Genomic DNA, 18,888 nt, shown 5'->3' on the forward strand with positions numbered 1-18,888 from the left:
TTTGCCTTTGGAATTCGCGCTTATATAGTTATATTAAATCTTCAATCCTGTGCAAACTACGACGAGTCAAAGCGCCCATACACGACCACATCATCTTGTTAAACGGCGAAATAGCAGCGATATTACTAAAATAGGACCAGAGTCTACACGTATTAAATATATTCTTACCCCAATTCAGTCTAAACTTAATCGAAAAGCATGAAAAGAACGGTTTATTTGTTCCTCTTGGAGGAATTGCCGTATCATGCGAGCGAAATCGAATCGCGCATCGGAAAATTAGCCAAAGCTGTGCACCACAACTCTTGGGAGACAAGACTGGGACATAGATAAATCCAATCACATACACATTTTAAATACTAGAATGTTTCGCGCCATTACAGACTTGCGACGACGAAAAATAATAAAAAAAAACAATAAAAAAAAAAAAAAACAAAACCGAGGCGAATTTTCAACTCCGTCGCTGACGCCGGAGTAATTATCCTGAGGATTAAGGGGCGGATTGTCCTTGTCGCAACTAATTTTAGTCAACGCGTTCTTGGTGGAACTGATCAACTGCCTATAACAGTAGCGTCGACATAAACAAGCACCTGTGAATGACCCAGAAAATTATTCATGTTCAAAGCCTCTAGAGAGAAAGAACCGACACTCCTCCCGTTTACTATAATGTTTTATTCGGTTTGTGTTTGTCTTCCCCTTCCAGCAATCTCGTGCCTCAAGATTTTGGTGATCGATGCCACGGAAATCACCTGTTACTGTTCCAGTTGTAGATGCGCTCAGAGGTCAAATCATGTGATCAAATCAAGTCTCAAAGTTCGTAAAATTGCTGACATTTTTCACGGCGCAAAACGGAATCAAATTACGAATCGGATAAAAAAATTTGAAACAAAAAAAATCAAAACAATATGGTCGTCGAGTAATGCGCGTTTCAAGGTATAGACCCGTAGTTTACCTACAATTATCACTCCTTTTCTTTGATATTTTTATCAATTCCTTTGGGGACTTATTCCGAGCTGAAGATGTCATCCTTTTAGTGCTGTTTATGTAAGTATTTGAGTGTTTTTTCGAGAGATTTAAACACGTTATTAGGCGCGAAATTTTGAGTTTCTGTTGTTTTGCCAACGTACGTTGTAAACAAATTTTTCGTTGTTATTGTTTTTAAATTTTTATCGGTTCAATTCGCTTTGTGAAAGTGTTTGCGAACGTCGTTTGTTTGGGGTTAATCGTTATAAAGGTCTAATTGGATGAATGATCTGTCTAATTCTGAGCGTTATAGGATATGTTTACAAGATAGCACTGTTTTATATAGCTCATTCGAAACATTAAAGGAATATCTGTTTGGTGAATAGTATCTTGCTAATCATTAGCCTTTACAGTCATTAAACAGTGGTACAGAGCAGCAAGCAGATAGTGGTAAACTACTGTCACAGATTGTTTTAAGGGCATAGTCACAATGTTTGTGAGAATTCTAACTGCAAATTCACTTAGGATGAATTGTTAAGAAATTATAATAAAATGTTAGGGGTAAGGTTGTATTTCTGCCAAATCGATAATTCAAAATGGTTCAAGTGAAGTTAACATGATCATGCTTTTAGCAAATATTTTATTATGCGTGGTAGCAATTCAGGCCAAAGTGGTAACCTTAATGTGCTTGCTTGCATCAGTTGCATGCTGACATACAATTCACCAATTCAATGGTGTATAATTAAATTTAAACCCTCTTTGCAAAGTTGTAGAAACATATGTTTGCAACTTGCCAGAATCTTGGTTTTCACTGTGTCCTATCTCTCAAGTTTCCTCATGTTTTTTATATATTGGAAATGTCTAAATTTTTATTTTAGCATTCAAGATGTTTGTATTCTGTTTGCATTGATTGTTGTCTTCCTGGTGTTTTTCAATACATATATATTCCAAGCTGGACTTGTGTTTTTATTAATAAGAAAGTTTAAGACAACTATAATTATAACTGTTTCATATCTGTTGCTCTCACTGGGTCTGCATGTGTGGACAATGGTAAGTAAAAACTGCCTGATACAGAGTGTTCACAACATATGCAATTCTAATTAGATTTCGAGTATCTATCTATGTATCTATCTGCGGCCAACGTTTTTGCAAATGGGTGTATATATATATATATATATATATGTATATATATATATATATATATATATATATATATACAGGGTGTATCAAAAAAAAGGTAATCCAACTTTGGTGCGCTATTGTACGTGAACTACTCATTCTATTAACGAATTTTTTTCACATTCCGAAAGGATATGCTTTTAACTATCGAATGACATGTTTTTGATACCAAATGGTGAAAAAATGAGCAAATAGGAGGCTGATAAAAATTGTTAGTCGAAATCGCATATTTTCACCTCTGAGAGTTGGGACTAAAACCATTGAAAATTAACTCTCTTTGGGACTTTTGCTTTTGAATAAACTACCTGCATATGCATATTAAGTAGGAATAAGGAGAACATTCCAAGCAATGCGGCATAAAACCAGTGCAAGCTGTGACATGCTCATGATTAATTGTTTTTTTCTTTTGTTATGCACTGCTTTAATTAGGCTCAAAGGTGAAAATATGCGATTGCGACTAACATTTTTTATCAGCCTCGTATGTGCTCACTTTTTCACCATTTGGTATTAAAAACATGTCATCCGATAGTTAAAAGCCTGATCTTTCCGAATGTGAAAACAATTCGCTCATAGACTGAGTAGTTCACGTACAATAGCTTGTTGAAGTTGGATTACCTTTTTTTTGATACACCCTGTATATATATATATATATATATATATATATATATATATATATAACAAAGACTTCTATTGCAATGCACATTTGATTAAGGCATTTTAGACAACACTCTGTATATATACATCAATACATGTAAAATCTTTGCTTGATGATTTTAATAAGTTTCAATGTTTTCTGACCTCCGAATATTTGCTTCAATTAGGAAAAAAGCACAATCCTATCATCTTTATATTTATCCTATCATATTTATATCTGATCATCAAATTCACACAATCCTGTCATATATGTACCCTTTCATAATGTGTCCACATTAGAGAGATAATGGTAAATATATTTGTAAATCTTGTTTAATTTTGTTCTTATTCATAGACAAGAAAATGGGGAGATCCAGAGGCGTATATATGGGATGGTGGATTTCAAGTTGTTTATGTTTTTCAAAGATTAGGTATAACTTACTAAAACTGACGTGTTTTCAACCTTTTACATTTGGGCTGCATATGAAAGTTTTCTTTCAAACTGAAAGCTTTACACTAGTGAGTGTAGCGAGCCTCCATGACAGGGTTTCCTAGTGCATCCTGATATATATTTTATATCTTGTTCTGGGCTGATGCCACCACTGTCGTGCATATTGATAGTTTTAAAGGTGTGATATTTTTGGAGCTATTCAATGAGCATTTTAAGACTTTACTAGTTGACTGTTGACTAAACAATGCTTAAATTAAATTAAATAATGATAAAGTTGATAAAATGATGACCACTATGCATTTTGATCAAAATGATTGTTTTAATACTCAATCCAATTATAATGATCAATTTTTTTCCTAGTGCCAGTCATAAAAAGATTAACTGGACTTAGATGCCCCCATGCATTAAAAAACCCCCTCAACTGTGTCAACCAACACTTAATATTTCTTATATAATCATTAGTTTCATCACCGACCTTCACTGAGGGAAGTATGTTATGCCCTGAGAATGAGTTGAAACTTATGTACTGCATATTTCATGGATTAAGACTTTCCCCTAAACAGCCTGGGAGTATTTTTAAGGTTAAGAGTGGTGTAATTTGATACATCAAGTGAAATAGGAATGACGTCAATTGAAAAGGACTTTGCAAAAGTCTAGTCGTGGATTATGATTTTTTCAGGATCAGTTTTTTGTGTTGTTATTACATAGAAGAAATCTTGTCTGAAACTTCGTAAGCCAAGAAATTTTACCCAAAGCCTTGCTTTATTGTTTTACCCCAACTTCGTTTCTATAACCCGTAGTTTTATCACCACTCTGCGCCTAGAAAAGAGAAAATGAGTTATGAGTGGATATTAAACTGCCATTACTGCACATTGTATTGTAGAATTTAGAATTCCCACAAAACCGCCTGGGAGTGTTTAATGCTGGTGTAAGCATTAATAGAAACAAGAAATTAAGATATTTCATTTGAAAAAGAGTTCGGAGAATTTGCAGAATCTAAGAATGGATAATCTTTTTTCAGGATCCGTTTTCTATTACTATTATTACAAGAGAACTTGTCTGAAACTTGGTGATCCAAGATTTTACCAGGAGTCTGAATGGTTACGAAAAGAGTTTTCAAGAGTACACTAAACGTATTAGCTACCACGCATCATCCAACAATCGTACGGAGTTGTGGTCAAAGGCCAATGGTACAATACCTTCTGAAAAGGGAGATGTATAGTCCTGTCCACTTTATCAGCGAAAGAATGTGTGTATATTTTGGATTCAGGATTCAGAATAGTTGAGCTTGGTCATATGTTTTAGTGGGTACTGGGTAGATGCTTTGTGTTTTTTGAATGGCGTGAATGATATTATATTCCACACGCGGAATGCAAATTCGCATGTGGAAAAATTTGTACATTATAATTTAACTTTTGTGTACGTCATTAAAAGGTAGCCGACTCACGCTATAGTGTTAAGAATATGAGTGATACCAAGTTTTAAATTGTTCTGAATGTAACCTAGATTGTGTAAATATTATACAATATACAGGAGTGTCCTCGTTTATTTGCTGTTGTGCATGAGACTATCTAAAGAATACATTAAACAACAATTATCTTCATTTAAACTGCTAAGTGCCTTCCGCTAGAATAAACACTGAAATAAAAAAACGAAAAAATGTCTTTTAAATTGCGAAGAATTACTGTTTCACTATACGCACGCCATTCTCTTTTGAACGGAATTAAAGAACATTGAAAGTATATTTTTGTATTACATATACTTTGTATTAATATTGTCCAATGATGTCCGAGCTCGTAACCATGTTTTGTTTTGAGGAACGAGTAAGATTTCTAAGATTCCTACTCCTGAAAAGGGGAAAATTGCATTTTGCTCTACTCTAAATTTCAATCATATTTATAGTATGCCCCCCCCCCTTCCCCTTAGCTCACTTAAGCTTTTCAATGATACAAAATGCGTGTTACGTGAATTAACTATGCCATTTTTACAATGTATATATGACAGTGTAAATCGGCGTTAAAGCCTTCATATGTTGTAATTCATGGGCGATGTTCAGCGATCCATTGTCAGTGACCAATGAAGTAAATATTTTTTCAAGTCAACGACGAGAACACAAATTACACAATTAGAGGCATTTTCCCGCTTGCCTTTTAACTGCCTTTCAAAACAGTTGATTACTCCATGGACGAAAGCGACAGATTCGAGTGAAATCGTTTTCGTGAAGGAACATATTATTAATGACTTTGTGCGAAGTTAAACTCATTTTTTGTCCACCGTCGAAAATCGAAATAATTAAATGTGTAATTTAAGCGGTTATTCTTCTAAAACAACAATTAAATTACGATAGTTTGATAATAAAAAAATTTACCCGCGTTTTCAACAATTATCCGCGCGAATTTACCCGCGTTTTCTGCCATTATCTGCGCGAATTTACCCGCGTTTTCTACCATTATCCGCAAGAATCTATCCGCATCCGCCCATCCGTTTTCTACCATACCCTGAATATGGTGAAATTGAAGCATAAATTGGAGTAAGGTGTAACTGAAAAGCAGAGCTAATCATAACTTTTTATGATGTTATTTATTTAAAAATATAGAAGTAATAACTAAAAATAGACATGTGTCTGCATTTTCCGTTTCTTCTAAAGATTAGATCCAAGTGCCAGTGCAACGTGCGAACCCCCCGAATTCATGCGTGCTGTCAACCACGTGACCAAACGTCACAATCAAAGGAGAAAGGAACACTGGAACACACACACAAGCCAAGCCATACAACCATCCAAAGCGTTAATCAGCTTGAATGTGAGAGATTTTATGTATTTATCAGTGCGCCCTGTACATTCTTATCATATCAAATGTCCAAGTGCCACACAACTCATCTCATCGTCGTCATGAACATTCTTACAATGCAGGAAGTAAGTATAGTTAAAAATACGTAGGTATATTATCCGCGCCAATCACTTTCGGTTATTAGGAACCTATACGCCTACAATACTCTGTGGGGTTTCAATATGGTTGAACATGATTTGCTCCAAAATAAATTTGGAGTTGGAACACAGGTAATAATATAGGCAAAAATGTTCTCGTGTTTACCATACTTACCCTTGACGGGCGACGATGAGATGAGTTGTGTGGCACTTGGACATTTGATATGTTAAGAATGAACATTCGCATGATCATCATGAAGAAATTGTGGATATGGCTAATTCCAGGAATGCAGATGCATTTCATACAATGAAAGGCTTGATGATTAATTATTTTCCTTGTTAGGCAGTGTAAGTCCTAATTGTCGTCTTGATTTTATTCCACGATGAATGCAAAAGTTTAAATCTACTGACCCACATTCCTTTCAATATTAATTGAATAGAGTAAATTAAGTTACTTACAATTAATATTATATATCCTCCCGTCATTTATACTCTATTTTAATTTAGGGGAATCTACAGGGTGTCTAAAAAAACGCAACCACTTAAATATGCAAGAATATTAATATTGTTCAAGTTTGCCTCATAGTTCGGCTAAAATGACTTTTAGCATTTTAAATGAAGGATTAAAAGCCATTTTCAATGACCAGAGGTGCTTATCCATTGCGCTTTAGAGCTGCATTAATGTTCTTGCATATTTAAGTGGTTGCGTTTTTTTTGAGACACCCTGTATATAACCTTCCTGCATAGATTTTTTATATATACAAATGTACGTGGTTTGGATAGAATGAACTACAACTGGGGCCGGTTGTATGAAAGCCATGCAGATATAGCGCAATCCACCGGATAGTGATTTTTTTCATTCGCTTTAAATTCTCCCCTTGTTTGCTATAACTTTGAATAAATCTTAGTATCCCTAAATCAAGAATCCTCTTTAATAATTGCAGGTCCCAAAGATGAAATTTTATCGCTTTTCGAGCATTTTTAGAATGGTTAAAAAAATAAGTATCCGGTGGATAGCGCTATCCGGCTTTTATACAACTGGCCCCTGATGTATATCATGAACAGTCAGGATTCGGGAATATAAGTGCATTATTAATAATATGCATGAAAACTCAACCCGATGCACATACATGCATGCTTATGTAAAAGAAATCACTGAAATCAATATGGTATGCTTCTTATACATTTACAGATTTCAGCTCTTAATTAAAAATGTATTATATTAAAAATAAAAACAACATTTACAATTTGACCTACACACGTTCCAATTCTTCTTTCTGCATAAATTTGATTCGGTAATTTTCGCGAACGTTCGGAATAAAGTGGGGTCTGATGTTTATCATTTATAAAAGCCGGTAAATCGACATGCAGGATGTCATCATGCCACCCATGTTGAAAATGTTTTGCTGAAGCCTGGTTATTTAAAAAATAAGTATGGTTAAAAATACGTATAGGTATATTATCCGCGCCAATTACTTTCGGTTTCGGTTAATTATACAATACTCTGTTGGGTTTCAATATGGTTGAACATGAATAAATTTGGAGTTGGAACACAGGTAACAATATAGGCAAAAATGTTCTCCGTGTTTACCATACTTACCCTTGACGGGCAACGATGAGATGAGTTGTGTGGCACTTGGACATTTGATATGTTAAGATTTAAGAATGAACATTCGCACTGATGTATATCATAATCATGAAGAAATTGCGGATATGGCTAAATCCAGGAATGCAGATGCATTTCATACAATGAAAGGCTTGATGATTAATTATTTTCTTTGTTAGGTAGTGTAAGTCCTAATTGTCGTCTTGATTTTATTGCACGATGAATGCAAAATTTTAAATCTATACTGACCCACATTCCTTTCAATATTAATTGAATAGAGTAAATTAAGTTACTTACAATTAATATTATATATCCTCCCGTCATTTATACTCTATTTTAATTTAGGGGAATCTATACAGGGTGTCTAAAAAAAACGCAACCACTTAAATATGCAAGAATATTAATATGGTTCAAGTTTGCCTCATAGTTCGGCTAAAATGACTTTTAGCATTTTAAATGAAGGATTAAGAGCCATTTTCAATGACCAGAGGTGCTTATCTATTGCGCTTTAGAGCTGCATTAATGTTCTTGCATATTTAAGTGGTTGCGTTTTTTTTGAGACACCCTGTATATAACCTTCCTGCATAGATTTTTTATATATACAAATGTACGTGGTTTGGATAGAATGAACTACAACTGGGGCCGGTTGTATGAAAGCCGGATAGCGCAATCCACCTGATAGTGGTTTTTTTCATTCGCTTTAAATTCGCCCCTTGTTTGCTATAACTTTGAATAAATCTTAGTATCCCTAAATCAAGAATCCTCTTTAATAATTGCAGGTCCCAAAGATGAAATTTTATCGCTTTTCGAGCATTTTTAGAATGGTTAAAAAAATAACTATTCGGTGGATAGCGCTATCCGGCTTTCATACAACTAGCCCCTGATGTATATCATGAACAGTCAGGATTCGGGAATATAAGTTGCATTATTAATAATATACATGAAAACTCAACCCGATGCACATGCATGCATGCTTATGTAAAAGAAATCACTGAAATCAATATGGTATTTATACAGAATTTTCAGCTCTTAATTAAAAATGTATTATATTAAAAATAAAAGCAACATTTACAATTTAACCTACACACGTTCCAATTCTTCTTTCTGCATAAATTTGATTCGGTAATTTTCGCGAACGTTCGGAATAAAGTGGGGTCTGATGTTTATCATTTATAAAAGCCGGTAAATTGACAGGATATCATCATGCCACCCATGTTGAAAATATGTTGCTGAAGCCTGGTTATTTAACAAATAACTATAGTTAATATTACTTAATAATACGTAGGTATATTATCCGCGCTAATTACTTTCGGTTATTAGGCGTACAATACTCTGTGGGGTTTCAATATGGTTGAACATGATTTGCTCCAAAATAAATTTGGAGTTGGAACACAGGTAATAATATAGGCAAAAATGTTCTCGTGTTTACCATACTTACCCTTGACGGGCGCCGATGAGATGAGTTGTGTGGCACTTGGACATTTGATATGTTAAGAATGAACATTTGCACTGATGTACTGATATCATAATCATGAAGAAATTGCGGATATGGCTGATTCCAGGAATGCAGATGCATTTCATACAATGAAAGGCTTGATGATTAATTATTTTCCTTGTTAGGTAGTGTAAGTCCTATTGTCGACTTGATTTTATTGCACGATGAATGCAAAAGTTTAAATCTACTGACCCACATTCCTTTCAATATTAATTGAATAGAGTAAAGTTACTTACAATTAATATTATATATCCTCCCGTCATTTATACTCTATTTACTCCGGCGTCAGCGACGGAGTTGAAAATTCGCCTCGGTTTTGTTTTGTTTTTGTTTTTTTTTTTTATTATTTTTCGTCGTCGCAAGTCTGAAATGGCGCGAACCATTCTAGTATTTGAAATGTGTATGTAACCGTATTTATCTACGTCCCAGTCTTATCTTCTAAGAGTTGTGGTGTACAGCTTTGGCTAATTTTCCGATGCGCGATTCGATTTCGCTCGCATGATACGGCAATTCCTCCAAGAGGAACAAATAAACCGTTGTTTTCATGCTGTTCGATTAAGTTTAGATTGAATTGGGGTATACGTAAGAATATATTTAATACATGTAGATTCTGTTCCTATTTTAATAATATCGCTGCTATTTCGCCGTTTAATAAGATGATGTAGTCGTGTATGGGCGCGTTGACACGTCGTAGTTTGCACAGGATTGAAGATTTAATATAACTGTATAAGCGCCTATTCCAAAAGCAAAGTGTAAGACAAAGCGAATGTATCATGCGGTTTATTTACATTTTTGAACAATTGAACTTCTACACTTTTTAAAGTACGATGTGCTTCTAAATTTCGCAATCGAACATTTATAGGTTCGCAACTCGCAAGGCATCTAAATGCGAATATGAACTGTATTGTTTATGTTCAGAAGCTCTATATTAAAGACTGGCACGTGCGCCGGAGTTAACGCCAGATCAGGCGTCTTGTTTAATTTAGGGGAATCTACAGTATATAACCTTCCTGCATAGATTTTTTATATATACAAATGTACATGGTTTGGATAGAATGAACTACAACTGGGGCCGGTTGTATGAAAGCCAGATAGCGCAATCCACCGGATAGTGTTTTTTTCAATCGCTTTAAATTCGCCCCTTGTTTGCTATAACTTTGAATAAATCTTAGTATCCCTAAATCAAGGACCTCTTTAATAATTGCAGGTCCCAAAGATGAAATTTTATCGCTTTTCGAGCATTTTTAGAACGGTTAAAAATATCACTATCCGGCTTTCATACAACTGGCCCCTGATGAACAGTCAGGATTCGGGAATATAAGTTGCATTATTAATAATATACATGAAAACTCAACCCGATGCACATGCATGCATGCTTATGTAAATGAAATCACTGAAATCAATATGGTATGCTTCTTATACATTTACAGAATTTTCAGCTCTTAATTAAAAATGTATTATATTAAAAATAAAAACAACATTTACAATTTGACCTACACACGTTCTAATTCTTCTTTCTGCATAAATTTGATTCGGTAATTCTCGCGAACGTTCGGAATAAAGTGGGGTCTGATGTTTATCATTTATAAAAGCCGGTAAATTGACATGCAGGATGTCATCATGCCACCCATGTTGAAAATATTTTGCTGAAGCCTGGCTATTTAACAAAACGACCAAACTACATTCTATAAATTTATTGTATAAATTTATTTACTGTTAAAAGAGGAACAGACCTGAATTTCATCTTATATGCATGCTACAGTATATATATGATTTTGATTAAATTAATTACAAAAGCAATTGGGGACGATGATTTTTTCACAGCGAAATAGTTTGAATGTTTTGTACACTGAAGCATGGCTTCAGCAAAATATTTTCATCATGTGTGGCAGAAACATCCTGTCAATTTTCAGGCTTTTAAACACTAAACATCAGAACCTCACTTTATTCAGCCATTAAACGTTGGAGAGGAACAATCGCGAAAACGATTCAAATTTAAACCTGCAAGAAAAAGATAAGGAAACGTTTGGTAAGATTCTATGTGGTAAAATTATTATTAATGTAGTTTAGAATTTAGTTATGCATGCATACGCATCGAGTTGAGTTTTCATTAACCGCGCAATTTATATTCATTCATGATATATATAGTTAACTCTCGCCAAACCACAATGGCATAGGCAAGTTAAAATTTTCTGGGAGATTTGACCATGCATAACATCCGAACTGTTATTTATACAGGAAGGTTAATATAGAGATTTCCCTAAATGAGAATAGAGTATATAAGGATTTAAATCACCGGGGAATGATTATAATACCGAGAGAAACTTCAATAAAAGATTAGTACAGAGGAATGTTTCAATGTCGGTCAGTAGAACTAAAAAACTGTTTTCAGAAATATTTCCGCAATATTAACAACAATGATTTTGCGTATCTTTTAACTTTATATTCATAGCAGAAGTCGCTATCATGTATTCAGTAAACATTTTCATATTCAGTTCGGTGGCGTTGATGTGCTTTTCCACGATGAACGCCAAGGTGAGCAAAGGCATGTATATATATGACTTGAAGACTGAGAAGAGATAATTGAGCTAAGAAAAAGCAGCTGCTCAGTCAAAGTTAACACTGGATAACAATATATGAATAGTTTTTAAAGGCATAGACTGGAATAAAATCATATCTATAAATCTAAAATATATAGTAGAAGGCCATGCATGCATGCAAATGCAGGCCTTTAGTGTTGAACTGCATGATGAATCGTATTTTTTAGTACCTATAAAAGTAGCGTTAATCTTGTTTATTTAGCTCAGTAAACGTAGCCCAGACCTGCCATGCAACGAAGAAAATTTCGGCCAACGAAAATTGATTAAAGACGAGGATGGCAGGGAAAATTTCTTCATTTGCGCTAAACGAAATGGTGTTTATATGTTAAAGAAGGAAACAACGGAAGCTAAGGGTATGAATTTCTGTTTTGATTGGTGACCTGTATGTTCTAACGCATCTCTAATTGGAATTTGCCGAGGAAACTGGAATGTAGCTATAATAAATAATATTTTATTGCATGTGATCTAAAAGAAACCTTTATTGCAAACGCATGCAGACCTTTTGAATTGAAGGAAATTCTCATTTAGGATTATTTATATTATATATTATCATTTTTCAATTTAACCTAATGCAAAAGCTATAACTTTTTTCAATCCCGAATAATACCGGTATCCAAAATCCTCAAAAAAGTCGGCATGCATATTAATTAATAAAGATTATGTTTTCCAACTATATAGTTCGTGATGATAATGACAATTATGACATGATGGATGATATCTTATTAAAGAGGGAAGATGCTTCTAAATTCTTCGAACGTAATCGCCGTGGTTTGAATCATGAATGTTATGCTGAATGCTGTAACTGGGAGGAAGTTCGTGAACACTACGAACACGACATAGCCGCTGCAGTACGTGCTCACGATTATAAAATCCAACTCGAAATCCAACCCCTGCGTGGTCCTTTTTTAGTTAACATAAACGGTGAAATATGGATGAATACCAATATTAATAACCGGCTATTCTTATATATTGTAGCAAAATTACTGGAATAAATATAATCATTGGAAGAGCAGTAATGGCCATTGCTAGTAACTCGGTGAGGCAATATTTTGTTAGCAATTGTCCCTATAGTATGTAAAGTAAACTATAATAAATGAATATACACCCCCAATTAAGTATCTAGTTACGACCAGCGAAGACAGCAAAGGTGCATAGGGTATCAGGCTTTTTGCGGGCCAACAGGGAAAATCGGGGTAAGGGGGGAGTCCTGTATCAATTTGAATTACTCGAGTTGGGCAATTAAAGTTATATGTATAATTTTCATATAACATGATAGATAATTTGCTTGAAAACGCATTTTAACTATAATAACATTTTAGATTTTTAATATATAACTTTATCATTTTTGCAGTTACAAAAGCCCATGCAGACTTAGAACTGAATGCGTTTGTATAATTTATGCCTCTTTAGAAGAAATCTTGGTCATGGTGAAACTACAGCCCGAGTGAAAGATGAAAAGAAAACATTTAATGTTGTTACTTAACTTACTTTAGTCATTAAAAATGTAACTCTATAAAAGTGTAATTCTAAATTGTGCATGCAGGGTAGTATTAGAAATGATAATTGATTAAATAAACGTTAGTATATTAAATAATAAGTTAACTAGCTAAAATAAAACTCATTAATTCACCATTACCTGCAAGTAATTGATGAATTTCATTCAGAAAGTGAAACTGGAAAGTGAAAAGGACAGTAAAGTAAGTCTACTAGCCCAGAGATCAGGCACAACACTCTTATAAAAGCTCTCTTCCATTATCGTTTCCAGAGCTTGGGACATCACAACCAAACCTTCCAACGCGCCTTCAAGCCTTCAATATCTCATTTAAATAACTGCAAATGGCAGTCAATAGTTATATGGCAAGCGTCACTTCCGCTGAAATGGAGCTCAGTGATTGGCTGAGAAGAATTTTCAGCGGTCCATTACTTTCCCGTAATGCATCCAGGATACTGGTCTAGATATATTGAATATTCGGACCATGGTCCGGATATATATATATATGGGTTTTTACGGCGTTACCGGCGATCCATTACGAGATGAAAAACAGAGAAATTCTGAATGAAAAAGGCACAAGTAAATGCTCAAGAGAAAATCTAATTGATTTTGAAAGAAATGTGTAAGAAATGTCCAAAATCATCATCCGCCATTAAAATCCGCCATCTTTATTTCATCTTTTTGAGATGGCTCGTGACGTAATAATTCAATATTTTTTTTGTTTTTATCAAATGTGTACTAGGCTACTAATACGAATTTATGCATTTCTTGTTCGTTTCAAGTGCAAATACATGCCTTATGCCATATAATAAACTTTTTATTAACCTCGCTTGCTCGGTCTTTACCAAGAAATATCGGACCTCGATCTTTTTGTACAAGCCTCCCTCTTCAAGCTCGGTCTGTACAACTGAAAGACCTCGACCCGATATTTCTCGGTAAAGACCTCGTGCTCGGTTAATAAGAAGTTAGTATCGTGAATTATTTCCTGAGACAAAACTTTGTCCATGGATTCTTCGTACACCGGATATTTCTCCATGACTGGTAGAATTGGTATAGATGAGCTGGGACTTATTATCAAAATATTAACGAAAGAAGCTCCCTTAAAAAGCGTTTTGATAAAAATCGATGCAAAGGATCAAATTTGGTCCAAAATATAAAAATGCTTGTAATAAAGCTAATGAACTTATAAAAAAGTCCAAACGTGATTTTTTCACGATGTGGATTCCCAAAGCTTAAAACGATCCTAATGAATTAACCTGGTGACAGGCGAATCAGTTTTTAATGAATTTTTCACTCGTAAAATCACAAATAATACAAATGTGAAACGAACTTAGATCACGGATAGATATGACGAAAAGTTGCATAATCAATACATTACCGATGACGCCAATTAGGCTAATTGTACTTAGGCACGCTAATTTAACCACGATAAGGAAGTCTCCAATGTTAGCGATGCTGCTCTCTTGTAGGAAGCATTTGTGGGAAAGCTTTGGTTCCCATTGTGCTGTTATCCATGACGACTTTTTATTTATATTTATCAAATAATAGCAGCCTCAGCTAGATGCAGTAAATTTAAGGCTGTTTTCCACTTACACGTTTTTCATACGCACGTACACGCACGTAAAAGTCTAAATCCTTATAGAGAGAAGAGGGAGGGAGTTAGAGAGGGTAACAAAAGTTCACGGATGAACCCGCTGACATCAGCTGGTAAACAATAGAATAATAGCACGCGGGCCCGTGGCGGTTAAATTGAAAGATATCCACAATCGTCAATCGACATTAATAATATAGCAGCTGCCCAAACATGTTAGTTGTTTCTAATAAAACTCTTTAAAAAAATGGAGGTAGTATTTTAAAATGTACCATTGACCAGGATATAAAGAAGAGATGTACTTACACAAGGAACCGATCTTCAAGTCTTCAGTTAACGTTCTGCAAGATTCGTCAAGAAGTACAGAGTGCGAAGGTTAGATATGTAGATTACTTGCTAGTATCGTCGATAAAGCCATAAAGGTTAATCTATTCCAAGCAATTCTAAGCCGATTTCAGGACCTTATAAATTAATATAACTTTATTCTCTGGCAGATAAGGCCCCTGAACGATTGAGGCAGCATACTTGTGCCGGCAAGGAGCTAGGGCAACTCCAACCCTTTAATTGCTACGATATAGCTGTATCATGCATATGTTCTAGTGTTCAAAACTGTGTTATTATTTGTGCTCTTTCATATTGAAAATTCATTTTCTAGCAGGTAGAATGAATATGTTTAGGCAATATTAACTGATTATTGACCATGTGTGAGGTCTGTACAGGGAAATATCAGACCAAGGCTTGCAAGAAACCTCGGTCTGATATTTCACAGTACAGATCGAACAAACAAGGTCAATAATCTGTTTATTATATGGTTGAACAGCATGAGGCATCCAGGATACTGGTCCAGATATATTGAATATTCGGACCATGGTCCGGATATATATATGGGTTTTTACAGACCACTTGTCAACCAATCAGAATAGAGGATTCAATGAATTGTATATATTCCATATAATAAATTGTGTTATTAATTGATAAGTTACATGTCTCAAAAGTCTCCTTAATTGATTTTTCTAGTAGTCTGTTTAATTTGAACAGATCTTGATTGAAACACATGTGTCACTGATAAATATTATTAGGCTCTTATTTATTTCTATTGAAATTTCTGGGGGTCAGAGAGGGTAACACTCTGGTGTGAAATATGCCTTTGTGCTATATTAAATTAACATAGTATGGAAATACTATCATAGTATTAAAGTATTGATATTTGTGAATACTGCAAGTAAGAAAATAGGTTTTGGCAGCTAGTGTTAAAACTCTGTCAGACCAGTTTTCCTTCTAGAACTTATTTATCAGTTCCAAGAGAACCAGCATGAGGCTTGGTATAAAGCTAATTCAGCCCATTGTAATGTTTTCATACAAGGGATAGCATTCTCCCTAAAAAATTAGTATTATAGGAACATATTTTAGGAATTAATTAAGACAGTGTGGTCCAGCAAATGTGTTCTAGAGATATAAGTTAGTTCTTAGATTCCCATGTTTCTATTATAGCTATTCATAGAAATACAACAGAAAACAATTTACTGATCAGAATAAATATTTGTTGTCAATGTAAATGATGCACAATATGCACAGAAAGAACAATATAAACATTTTGATTTTTGACAGGACATGACTGACAATTTAAGAGCTATTTATAACTATAACTTGAAAGTCATCTTGGAGGTTTGGAACTAATATTTTTTTTATCTTGTAGCTTTCTGGCTTCAAAATTGTGTCACTGAATAGGCCTTAGTACACCCATGCATTAGTTAGTGCATTAAGCTGTGAACACTGATGACATAACATGGAAATGAGGCTGATAAGTCCTATTCATTCAACCTCAGTAGCCAGTTTAAAGTGTGCATATATGAGTACTGTTCCTTTGACAATTGTATATTTATGTTCACATTCTATAAAACAATTGCTCAAAAAATCGAATCTATGAGCATTCAATGCTGGGCCCACAACCACAAATATGATTCATGCAAAAGCTGTAGTACGTTTGGCCTGCTGCTTTTGATTGAGCATGACGTACATGCCACCGAAGTCCAACATGGATGATCTAAGATTTGTCAAATTATTAAGGTAAAATTGGGAAGGATAATTTACAAGATTTCCTTTTATCTGCTTAAGAATTTTCCTAGCCTTATCTGTTGCTTCACGAGGGACAGGGAATCCTTCATAACGATTTAATGCTTCAGAATTTTCTACTTCGTCTTTTGAAAACACAGCTGGACCAAACACTATTAGAAAACCAGCTGTATTCAATTCTGCCCGTTGCTTTACACCTGTAATAAAGCCTGGTGCCAGTGGATCGTTAATGGTGAAATGAAATAAATCGTCTCTGTTGTTGACCAAACCTAAATGCTCTTCAAGCAGATCACACCTCAAGCTATGAGCAAACTTTCCCATCCTGTAGTGAGCACCATTCATCTTACCACTAGTAAATTCCAAATCTTCTATCATGACTGCGACTTCGGAGTCGCGATCACCCAGCATGCTGCGATCATTAATATTGGCAGATCCAATGATTGCCAAACGATCATCGACAATCATCATCTTACTGTGTACATACACGAGCTCAGTCACGAAATAACGTCCAATCAAATCATACGTACGTAAGCTGAACACGGAAAAATACTTCTTCGCAGTTTCTTCTGAAATGTTTTCCTTCTTAAGTTTTCCCAATAACGAATCGTCCCCGTGGTAAATAGAAGCGAAAGTCCAAAATGCTATCGATCGTAAAGCATCGCTATTCCAATCATTTCCGTCCAATGTACCGGGAAACGCGGGTTTGAAAGGGATGATAAGCATGACATGAAAATCTTCATTAGCTTTGTGTGCTCGTACAATTCTTTCCACGAGCGCAGCCTGGAGCGGATTTTCAACGTATCGGAAAAAACCTGTTTGTGAGGAAATAAAAAACTGATTCTCAATATAAATAAAGTGTTTAGAATTGTTAATGGCGTCTATATAAGCGTTTAATATCGAGGTCTCTGGTTTTTGACCGATTGACCATTCAGCCACAGATCTCAGAAATTGAACGGTCACGTTATAACCGCGTCTAGAATTGAACACGTTTTCTTCTGCTTTGCTTTTGTATCTTGGAAATATCTTGTTTATCAGCCTAGTGTTTAAGAAGTTGTGAGAAAACGAGTCCCAATACGTCTGCCACCAACGATGAGTCAGAAAATTGTATCTGTCATTGAAATGCTTGACAGCGTCTTGTACAGCATCCCCAGTGAATGCACAGCCCACGTCATGCCAAGGCATGCGAGGAATTTCATTTCTCTCAACTCCATCGTAACCCTCTAAAGGTTTATCCCAGTCTATGTGCTTTCCCTTTGTGAAAAACGTATTTACATAATCTTTGCCAATCCAACGAGCAAATTTCCCGAGAGGATTTTCATCTGGCGCCCTGGTGGCGTGAGTGGCGTCTACAGCAGAATGGACGGGAAAATCATCCATCAATTCATGGTCACGTGTATCCCAACGACCATAAGCGAGATCAATTCCGCCGACAAATGTAATACTTTGATCAACAATCACCATCTTTTCATGATGACTCCAAAAAAAAAGCTTCTTTTCAGGATGACGATGAACCGAGATGTATTCATGATTTTTCAACAGTTTTAAAACACGTTCACTTCCGATGTCGAATATTTGTTTCGGTTCCCAGTATAACAAAATGTAGACACTAACACCTTCGTCAGCTTTTCTCATAAGCATCTTATCCAGTCGCCAGTATAGATCATCGACTCCGGTATCTGGTCGTTTCATAAAGATTTCAGGACTCATTTGCCAGTCCATGATCAGGATTTCTGCCTCAGCCGCCTCAATAGCATCGGCTACGGCTGCCATGTAGTCCTTGCCATCAACATACCACACAGCTTGACCACTCTCACGAACTGGAGCAAATGAGTCGTAGCGGTAGGTCTGGGTTCCCTTTAATCCCGAAAAATAGTTATAAGCG

General features: G+C 35.2%; 2 protein-coding genes and 1 pseudogene across 3 annotated transcripts; 2 read left to right on the top strand and 1 right to left on the bottom strand.

Moving 5' to 3' along the window:
- The first annotated feature begins 805 nt into the window (after positions 1-805).
- Positions 806-4,759, top strand: LOC114531729 (transmembrane protein 138-like). Its single transcript, XM_028553347.1, has 4 exons — positions 806-1,041; positions 1,839-2,010; positions 3,128-3,203; positions 4,245-4,759. The coding sequence occupies exons 1-4, from the start codon at positions 917-919 to the stop codon at positions 4,352-4,354; spliced, it is 483 nt and encodes a 160-aa protein (XP_028409148.1). The 5' UTR covers positions 806-916; the 3' UTR covers positions 4,355-4,759.
- A 6,425-nt stretch (positions 4,760-11,184) lies between these two features.
- On the top strand, positions 11,185-12,886 carry LOC114531808. Of its 2 annotated transcripts, none has more exons than XM_028553425.1 (5): positions 11,185-11,279; positions 11,706-11,785; positions 12,053-12,203; positions 12,529-12,698; positions 12,826-12,886. In XM_028553425.1, exons 2-5 carry the CDS (start codon positions 11,717-11,719, stop codon positions 12,877-12,879), a joined length of 444 nt encoding a protein of 147 aa, XP_028409226.1. In that variant the 5' UTR covers positions 11,185-11,279; positions 11,706-11,716; the 3' UTR covers positions 12,880-12,886. The 2 variants fall into 2 exon arrangements, with proteins under 2 accessions (XP_028409226.1, XP_028409227.1); XM_028553426.1 differs by having other exon boundaries at positions 11,187-11,279; positions 11,703-11,785.
- A 3,601-nt stretch (positions 12,887-16,487) lies between these two features.
- On the bottom strand, positions 16,488-18,882 carry LOC114531803 (annotated as a pseudogene).
- Positions 18,883-18,888: the final 6 nt, after the last annotated feature.

The sequence above is a fragment of the Dendronephthya gigantea genome, unplaced genomic scaffold (assembly GCF_004324835.1).
Source record: "Dendronephthya gigantea isolate DGI-Jeju-01 unplaced genomic scaffold, DenGig_1.0 000074F, whole genome shotgun sequence".
Lineage (NCBI taxonomy): Eukaryota > Metazoa > Cnidaria > Anthozoa > Malacalcyonacea > Nephtheidae > Dendronephthya > Dendronephthya gigantea.

Coding starts and splice junctions, on each gene's coding strand:
- LOC114531808 (XM_028553425.1), top strand. CDS start 11,717: ATGTATTCAGTAAACATTTTCATATTCAGTTCGGTGGCGTTGATGTGC. Junction 11,786..12,052: donor TTTCCACGATGAACGCCAAG/GTGAGCAAAGGC, acceptor TTGTTTATTTAG/CTCAGTAAACGTAGCCCAGA. Junction 12,204..12,528: donor GGAAACAACGGAAGCTAAGG/GTATGAATTTCT, acceptor CCAACTATATAG/TTCGTGATGATAATGACAAT.
- LOC114531729 (XM_028553347.1), top strand. CDS start 917: ATGCGCGTTTCAAGGTATAGACCCGTAGTTTACCTACAATTATCACTC. Junction 1,042..1,838: donor ATCCTTTTAGTGCTGTTTAT/GTAAGTATTTGA, acceptor TTTTTATTTTAG/CATTCAAGATGTTTGTATTC. Junction 2,011..3,127: donor GTCTGCATGTGTGGACAATG/GTAAGTAAAAAC, acceptor TCTTATTCATAG/ACAAGAAAATGGGGAGATCC.